Raw genomic sequence first — 9644 nt, forward strand, 5'->3', positions numbered from 1 at the left:
CCTTTTTTTTTTTTGGAGACAGTCTCACTCTGTCACCCAGGCTGGAGTGCAATGGCACCATCTTGGCTCCCTGCAACCTCCACCTCTCAGGTTCAAGCAGTTTTTCTGCCTCAGCCTCCTGAGTTGCTGGGACTACAGGCACGTACCACCACGCCCAACTAATTTTTGTGTTTTTAGTAGAGACGAGGATTCACCATATTGGCCAGGCTGGTTTTGAACTCCTGACCTCGTGATCCGCCCGCCTCAGCCTCCCAAAGTGCTGGGATTATAGGCGTGAGCCACCGTGTCTGGCATTTTTTCTTTTTTTTTTTAACAGTCTTGCTCTTTCGCCCAGGCTGGAGTACAGTGGTGCTATCGGCTTACTGCAGTCTCCTCCTCCCAGGTTCAAGCGATTCTCCTGCCTCAACCTCCACAAGTGTGGGATTACAGGCATGAGCCACCGTGCCTGGCCTCTTTGCCCATTTTTAAATTGAGTTGTTTTTTGCCTATTAATTTGTTTAAGTTCTTTATAGATTCTGGATATTAAACCTTTGTCAGATAACATAGTTTGGGAATATCTACTCCCATTCCGTAAGTTATCTGTATACTCTGTTGATAGTTTCTTTTGCTGTGCAGAAGCTCTTTAGTTTAATTAGGTCCCAACTATCAATTTTTGTTTTTGTTACAATTGCTTTTGGAGTCTTCATCATTAAATCTTTGCCATAGCCTATGTCCCAAATGGTATTTACTAGGTTTTCATTTTCTTTCTTTTTTTTTAATAGTTTCAGATTTTACATTTAAGTCCTTAGTCTATCTTGAGTTGGTTTTTGTATATGATAACAGGAAGGGGTCCAGTTTAATCTACATATGGCAAACCAACAACTGAATTTAATCAGGATGCAGGATACAAGTTTAATATTTTAAAATCTATTTTTATATAATAGCAACAACAATTTGAAAATAAAAAATTAAAACAATGCTATTTATGATAAATAATATCAAAACACAAAACTTAGGTATTAATTTAATGAAAGATACAAAAGACCTCTACACTGAAAACTATATAAAACATTGCTGAGAGAAATTAAAACCTAAATAAATGGAAAGATAAACTATGTTCATGGATTGGAAGACATTGGTAAGATGTCAGTTCTCCCAAATTGCTAATTCTAAAGTTTACATGGGCCGGGCACAATGGCTCATGCTTATAATCTCGGCTCTTTGGGAGGCCAAGACAGGTGGATCACTTGAGGTCGGGAGTTTGAGACCAGGCTGGCCAACACAGCGAAACCATGTCTCTACTAAAAACACAAAAATTAGCCAGGCATGGTGGTGCATTCCTATAGTTTCAGCCACTTGGGAGGCTGAGGCAGGAGAACCGCTTGAACCTGGGAGGCAGAGGTTGCAGTGAACCGGGACCACACCACTGCACTCCAGCCTAGGTGACAGAGTGAGATTTCGTCTCAAAAAAATAAAATAAAAAATAAAAGTTTATATGGACATTTAAAGAACCTAGAATACCTACAACAATCTTGACAAAGAACAAAGCTGGAATATATTACTTTCAAGATTTACTAGGCCAGGCGTGGTGGCTCATGCCACTTTGGGAGGCCGAAGTGGGTGAATCACCTGAGGCCAGGAGTTTGAGACCAGCCTGGCCAACATGGTGAAACCCATCTCTACTAAAAATACAAAATAAATTAGACAGGCATGGTGGTGGGTGCTTGTAATCCCAGCTACTCTGGAGACTAAGGCAGGAGAACCACTTGAACTCAGGAGGCGGAGGCTACAGTGAGTTGAGATCCCACCATTGCACTCCAACCTGGGTGACAAGAGTGAAACTCTGTCCCCCCCGCAAAAAAAAAAAAAAAAAAAGATTTACTATAAAGCTAAGTTGTAAAGATAGTGAGTTATTGGCATAAAGTTGAACAGATTGACCAGGTACAGTGGCTCATGCTGTGATCCCAGCTCTTTGCAGGCAAACGCGAGTACATCCCTTGAGTCCAGGAGTTTGAGATCAGCCTGGGCAACATGGCAAAACCCTGTCTCTACAAAAAACTACAAAAATTAGGCCGTGTGTGGTGGCTCAAGCCTGTAATTCTAGCACTTTGGGAGGCCAAGGTGGGTGGATTATGTGAGGTCAGGAGTTCAAGACCAGCCTGGCCAACATGGCGAATCCCTGACTGACTCTACTAAAAATATAAATATTAGCCAGGCATGGTGGCATGCACCTGTAGTCCCAGCTACTCAGGAAGCTGAGGCAGGAGAATTACTTCAACCCAAGGAGGCAGAGGTTGCAGTGAGCTGAAGATTGCACCACTGCACTCTAGCCTCGGTGACAGAGCAAGACTCCATCTCAAAAAAACCAAAACTACAAAAATTAGCTGGGAGTGGTGGCGTGCACCTGGAGTCCCAGCTACTTGGGAGGCTGAAGAGGGATGATCACTTGAGTCCAGGAAGTCAAGGCTGCGGTTGAGTCATGATCCTGCCACTGCACTTTAACCTGGGTGAGAGAGACTGTGTCTCAAAAAAAAAAAAGAAAGAAGAATGGCCGGGCGCGGTGGCTCACACCTGTAATCCCAGCACTTTGGGAGGCCGAGGCTGTGGGATCACAAGGTCAGGAGATCGAGACCATCCTGGCTAACATGGTGAAACCCTGTCTCTACTAAAAATACAAAAAATTAGCCGGGTGTGGTGGCAGGCAAGTAGTGCCAGCTACTTGCGAGACTGATGCAGGAGAATGGCGTGAACCCGGGAGGCGGAGCTTGCAGTGAACCAAGATTGCACCACTGTACTCCAGCATGGGTGACAGAACGAGACTCTATCAAGAAAGAAAGAGAGAGAGAGAGAGAGACAGAGAGAGAGAGGGTCAATGGAACAGAATTCTGTAAGAAATAGATTCATACTTCTATGTTCATTTAGGGAGGGAGGGAGGGAGGGTCAATGGAACAGAATTCTGTACAGAAATAGACTCATACTTCTATAGTTCATTTAAACAAATGGTGTTGGAATAACTGGATATCTACATGGAAAAAAAAAAACTTTGAGCCTTATCTTACACTTGACCCAAAACTAATTCAATTTGGATCATACACATAATTGTAAAAGGTAAAATTACAGCTTTTAGTGGAAAACATTGCTAAAAAGGATATGAAAAGAAAAAATTACTTTAAATGGCAAATTGGTCTTCATCAAATTTAAAATTTTTGTTTAAATTTTGATGAAGACCAATTTACCACTTGATACCATTGAGGGAGCAAGACATGGGGAGTTAAATGGGGTACAGAGTTTCAGTTGCAGAAGATGAGAAAATTATGGAGGTGGGTGGTGGTAATGATTACGCAACACTAAATACCACTGAGTTGTACACATAAAAATTATTAACAAGGTAAATTTTATGTATGTTTTACTATTTTTTTTCAATTTTAATATAAATTGATACAGGGTTTCACTGTGTTACCTAGGCTGGTCTCAAACTCCTGGGCTCAAGTAATCCACCTGCCTTAGCCTCTCAAAGTGCTGGGATTACAAGCATGAGCCACCCCTCCTGGCCTTTACTATTTTTTAAAAAGTGACACTATTAAGACAGTGAAGAAGCAAGTACAGAAGCAAACATTTCTAACCATAGTATAGAAAGAACTCCTGTGACTCAAAAAGACAAAAAATAGATCGTAAATATTCTCACCAAAAAAATAATACTAAGTATGTCAGGTGATGGATATGTTAATTAGCTTGATTTAATCATTTCATAATGTATACATATGTCAAAACATCATATTGTACACTGTAAATACATACAAGTTTTAAATTATACCTTAAAGCTGGGAGAGAAAAAAGAAAAAATGTGTTTATGTAAATATTACTTTCTTTTAGGCTGTGTTCCAGACCAACTAGCTATTTTTTTCAACTATTTTGTTTAACCTTAAGTCTTCCTGCGGTCTCTTGATTTGGCATTTCAGTGTTTGCCAGAATTTAGGATTATGCCTTCAGTTGATTTATTAAAGTGTTAAATAAAATTCTCAGTACTGAGATCTAAAAATCTTTATCATTTATACTTCCCCACCCTAGGATATTCCAGTTTCTGCCTACGCTGTGTTTCCTATCTTCAGGCCACCAGCCCTGTGCTCCTCTTTGTTTTCTTCACATTAACTCTTCCAGAATCATAGACTTAGGAACTAAAGGCAGGTTTTCCTACTCTTAACAGTGATTCTCAAGACTTTTTTTCAGTCACATGTAAGAAATTCTTCACTCTCATAGCTGTAAGTTTGTAATTACAGAATATATATGTTCACTGTTTTTATAAATCCTATAAGCACATTGCTTTTCAAATGAACCTTAGCATGGTTTTGTTTATTTTGTCTTACAACTTCAATAAACTTGATGAGGCAGGCCTAGAGATGTAAAGTATGTCCGTGTGAAGGAACCAGAATTAATTTGAAAGAAAGATACCTGTTGTATCACACAGAAGTCGTACATACACATAGCCCCTGTCCTTATGGAATTTTACAGTGCTATCGGATAAATAAAATCAACACACGAGGCGGACTCGAGGTGCACTGCCTGTGAGTTAGTCCTGCTCCTCAAGGAGCAGTGCTCTTCAATAAAAGGTTTCCACCTGACACCACCGGCTCACCCTTGAATTCTTTCCTGGGCAAAGCCAATAACCCTCCTGGGCTAACCTCCAATTTTGGGGCTCACTTGTCCTGCATTATCTAGATCTGGTAATTCCTTATCTAATGTCAATCTAAAAGGAACAGTGGAATGGTGTTTGTAATTAAATGTATCTGATAAACTGCAACTTGCTATGTATTTCATACAATTTTATATTAAATTACAATACCTTGTATCAGCTATGATTTATTCTCTTTTTGTTTGTTTGTTTGTTTTGTTTTGAGACAGATTCTCACTCTGTCACCCCAGCTTGAGTACTATGGCACATTCACAGCTCACTGCAGCCTCGGACCTCCTAGGCTCAGGCAGACCTCCCATATTAGCCTCCCAAGTACCTGGGACTACAGGCATGCACTACCACATCCGGCTAATTTTTGTATTTTTTGTAGAGACAGGGTCTTGCCATGTTGCCCAGGCTGGTCTTAAACTCCTGGACTTTAGTGCACAGTCTCCGACTACAGCTTTTCCGTCTACCCTGGCTTTAGTACCGAGTTTTCTTTTGTCACTAGATTTGTCACACTCAACCTATCAATTGGCACATTGTAGATGTTCAACAAATAGATAATTCAAATAAACGAATAACTTTTTAAAAAACCAACACATGAGATATGACTTTGGTAAAATTTAAGTTCCACATTGTTGATAAGGGAACGGAAGTAGAATGATGACTAAAGCAATCTGGGAAAATTTCCTAGAGGTGTTGAGACATGTGCTTGTGTGGTTTGGAGAAGCAATGTGGGAGCCATCATATTCTGTACAAATGAAGACTCGTGCGGGAATGAAACTGGTATGACATTGAGGGAGTCTCCCAATCAAAGCAGAGGTTGCTATTAAGAATTAGTATAAAATGAGCTTCTAAAATTTTCTGTAATCTTTATTTACTCTACTTTTTCTTTGTAGCTTCTTGGCATCATTATAAATAAATAGTTGCAACCAAGAACATAGCTATACCAGTATACCAATTATACCAACTCTTATTCTTTCTGCAGATTTTGTAGCCCTTTTATTTATGTCTTTGAACAAAAGATATTACAGTCTTACAAGCTTCTTAAGCTGCCTATGAAAAGGACCATTTTTTGTTTGGTTTTTATTTCTAAGTCATTGCTGACCAAAACATTTTGGTAAAATTCAATAAAATCATCATGGTAATTACACATTGCTACCAGTGATTCTGAATGCTAATTCTCACTGTCTGTACTTACAACATCACTGATGGGTAGCAAATTGTCTGTGGGCCACACCTAGAATTGCTGTTTTTTGTTTGTTTGTTTGTCTGTTTGTTTTTGAAATGGAGTCTTGCTGTGTTGCCCAGGTTGGAGTGCAGTGGTATGATCTTGGCTCACTGCAACCTCCTCCTCCCGGGTTCAAGAGATTCTCCTGCCTCAGCCTCCCAAGTAGCTGGGATTACAGGTGCCTGCCCCCATTTCTGGCTAATTTTTGTATTTTTAGTAGAGACAGGGTTTCACCACATTGGCCAGGCTGGTTTTGACCTCCGGCTCAAGTAATCCACCTGCCTTAGCCTCTCAAAGTGCTGGGATTACAAGCATGAGCCACCCCTCCTGGCCTTTACTATTTTTTAAAAAGTGACACTATTAAGACAGTGAAGAAGCAAGTACAGAAGCAAACATTTCTAACCATAGTATAGAAAGAACTCCTGTGACTCAAAAAGACAAAAAATAGATCGTAAATATTCTCACCAAAAAAATAATGCTAAGTATGTCAGGTGATGGATATGTTAATTAGCTTGATTTAATCATTTCATAATGTATACATATGTCAAAACATCATATTGTACACTGTAAATACATACAAGTTTTAAATTATACCTTAAAGCTGGGAGAGAAAAAAGAAAAAATGTGTTTATGTAAATATTACTTTCTTTTAGGCTGTGTTCCAGACCAACTAGCTATTTTTTTCAACTATTTTGTTTAACCTTAAGTCTTCCTGCGGTCTCTTGATTTGGCATTTCAGTGTTTGCCAGAATTTAGGATTATGCCTTCAGTTGATTTATTAAAGTGTTAAATAAAATTCTCAGTACTGAGATCTAAAAATCTTTATCATTTATACTTCCCCACCCTAGGATATTCCAGTTTCTGCCTACGCTGTGTTTCCTATCTTCAGGCCACCAGCCCTGTGCTCCTCTTTGTTTTCTTCACATTAACTCTTCCAGAATCATAGACTTAGGAACTAAAGGCAGGTTTTCCTACTCTTAACAGTGATTCTCAAGACTTTTTTTCAGTCACATGTAAGAAATTCTTCACTCTCATAGCTGTAAGTTTGTAATTACAGAATATATATGTTCACTGTTTTTATAAATCCTATAAGCACATTGCTTTTCAAATGAACCTTAGCATGGTTTTGTTTATTTTGTCTTACAACTTCAATAAACTTGATGAGGCAGGCCTAGAGATGTAAAGTATGTCCGTGTGAAGGAACCAGAATTAATTTGAAAGAAAGATACCTGTTGTATCACACAGAAGTCGTACATACACATAGCCCCTGTCCTTATGGAATTTTACAGTGCTATCGGATAAATAAAATCAACACACGAGGCGGACTCGAGGTGCACTGCCTGTGAGTTAGTCCTGCTCCTCAAGGAGCAGTGCTCTTCAATAAAAGGTTTCCACCTGACACCACCGGCTCACCCTTGAATTCTTTCCTGGGCAAAGCCAATAACCCTCCTGGGCTAACCTCCAATTTTGGGGCTCACTTGTCCTGCATTATCTAGATCTGGTAATTCCTTATCTAATGTCAATCTAAAAGGAACAGTGGAATGGTGTTTGTAATTAAATGTATCTGATAAACTGCAACTTGCTATGTATTTCATACAATTTTATATTAAATTACAATACCTTGTATCAGCTATGATTTATTCTCTTTTTGTTTGTTTGTTTGTTTTGTTTTGAGACAGATTCTCACTCTGTCACCCCAGCTTGAGTACTATGGCACATTCACAGCTCACTGCAGCCTCGGACCTCCTAGGCTCAGGCAGACCTCCCATATTAGCCTCCCAAGTACCTGGGACTACAGGCATGCACTACCACATCCGGCTAATTTTTGTATTTTTTGTAGAGACAGGGTCTTGCCATGTTGCCCAGGCTGGTCTTAAACTCCTGGACTTTAGTGCACAGTCTCCGACTACAGCTTTTCCGTCTACCCTGGCTTTAGTACCGAGTTTTCTTTTGTCACTAGATTTGTCACACTCAACCTATCAATTGGCACATTGTAGATGTTCAACAAATAGATAATTCAAATAAACGAATAACTTTTTAAAAAACCAACACATGAGATATGACTTTGGTAAAATTTAAGTTCCACATTGTTGATAAGGGAACGGAAGTAGAATGATGACTAAAGCAATCTGGGAAAATTTCCTAGAGGTGTTGAGACATGTGCTTGTGTGGTTTGGAGAAGCAATGTGGGAGCCATCATATTCTGTACAAATGAAGACTCGTGCGGGAATGAAACTGGTATGACATTGAGGGAGTCTCCCAATCAAAGCAGAGGTTGCTATTAAGAATTAGTATAAAATGAGCTTCTAAAATTTTCTGTAATCTTTATTTACTCTACTTTTTCTTTGTAGCTTCTTGGCATCATTATAAATAAATAGTTGCAACCAAGAACATAGCTATACCAGTATACCAATTATACCAACTCTTATTCTTTCTGCAGATTTTGTAGCCCTTTTATTTATGTCTTTGAACAAAAGATATTACAGTCTTACAAGCTTCTTAAGCTGCCTATGAAAAGGACCATTTTTTGTTTGGTTTTTATTTCTAAGTCATTGCTGACCAAAACATTTTGGTAAAATTCAATAAAATCATCATGGTAATTACACATTGCTACCAGTGATTCTGAATGCTAATTCTCACTGTCTGTACTTACAACATCACTGATGGGTAGCAAATTGTCTGTGGGCCACACCTAGAATTGCTGTTTTTTGTTTGTTTGTTTGTCTTGTTTGTTTTTGAAATGGAGTCTTGCTGTGTTGCCCAGGTTGGAGTGCAGTGGTATGATCTTGGCTCACTGCAACCTCCTCCTCCCGGGTTCAAGAGATTCTCCTGCCTCAGCCTCCCAAGTAGCTGGGATTACAGGTGCCTGCCCCCATTTCTGGCTAATTTTTGTATTTTTAGTAGAGACAGGGTTTCACCACATTGGCCAGGCTGGTCTTGAACTCCTGACCTCAAGTGATGTGCCCATCTTGGCCTCCCAAAGTGCTGGGATTACAGTTGTGAGCCACTGTGCCCAGCCTAATTGCACTTCTTTAGAACCCTAATACTTTGCGTTCCAATGAAAATAACTCTATTTTTGCCATGTTTTTTTTTTTTTTAAACAGGTATGCATCGTCTATTGATGATATTTTGGAAGATGAAGAACATTATGCAGATCAGTTAAAAGAGTATCTTTTTTATGCAGAAGCATTGCGGTAAGTTTAATAAAAGTTCCAGGTGCAGCCATGGGGTTGTTCACCACTCTCCTCATATGCCACTGTAATGTACAGATAGTAAAGTGTTTTTTAAATGAATGCATTCCCTGACATAATGAGTGAAGTCTCATTGTATTTCTCTGTGTTGCAGAGTGCTAGGCATAAACATGTAAGACGAGGCCTGCCCTCGAAGCATCATTTTGATAAAACCTACCAGCCTCAGGCATCAAGTGTGTCTGTGTGTTGTTGTTTCCACTTTTTCCAGTTCAAAGATTGGAAGCAAAATAGAGAGTGTGTGTAACAGTATCTGTTACTAGGTTGTATATTGCTATTTTTATTCCATGTGTCTTATCAGTAGCTTGTATAACGTCCTTATGTAACAAGGACTTTCTTATCTGTTCTTGTGGTATCTTTTACAGAGCCAAAGGGAATTCTCTTTTAGGTAGTCCTACGTGACTAGGAAAAAGTTAATGTATTTTTTTCTGATCAATTTAGAAAAAGGAATTATTTTCCCAGAATAGGTGGCTTTTGGACAGTTATCCTGTCACTTTTTTTTTTTTTTTTTTTT

The 9644-nt window shown here is 39.2% G+C and overlaps 1 protein-coding gene across 1 annotated transcript in view; it reads left to right on the plus strand.

The window, feature by feature from the left end:
• The window catches only part of SNX4 (sorting nexin 4), a 74991-nt gene that overhangs the window by 51350 nt on the left and 13997 nt on the right, over positions 1–9644 (plus strand). The window contains exon 9 of the mRNA XM_011971528.1: positions 8987–9076. Coding sequence (XP_011826918.1) covers positions 8987–9076 — 90 coding nt within the window. The remainder of the gene's footprint in view (positions 1–8986; positions 9077–9644) is intronic.

Source organism: Mandrillus leucophaeus, unplaced genomic scaffold (assembly GCF_000951045.1).
Source record: "Mandrillus leucophaeus isolate KB7577 unplaced genomic scaffold, Mleu.le_1.0 Scaffold123, whole genome shotgun sequence".
NCBI lineage: Eukaryota > Metazoa > Chordata > Mammalia > Primates > Cercopithecidae > Mandrillus > Mandrillus leucophaeus.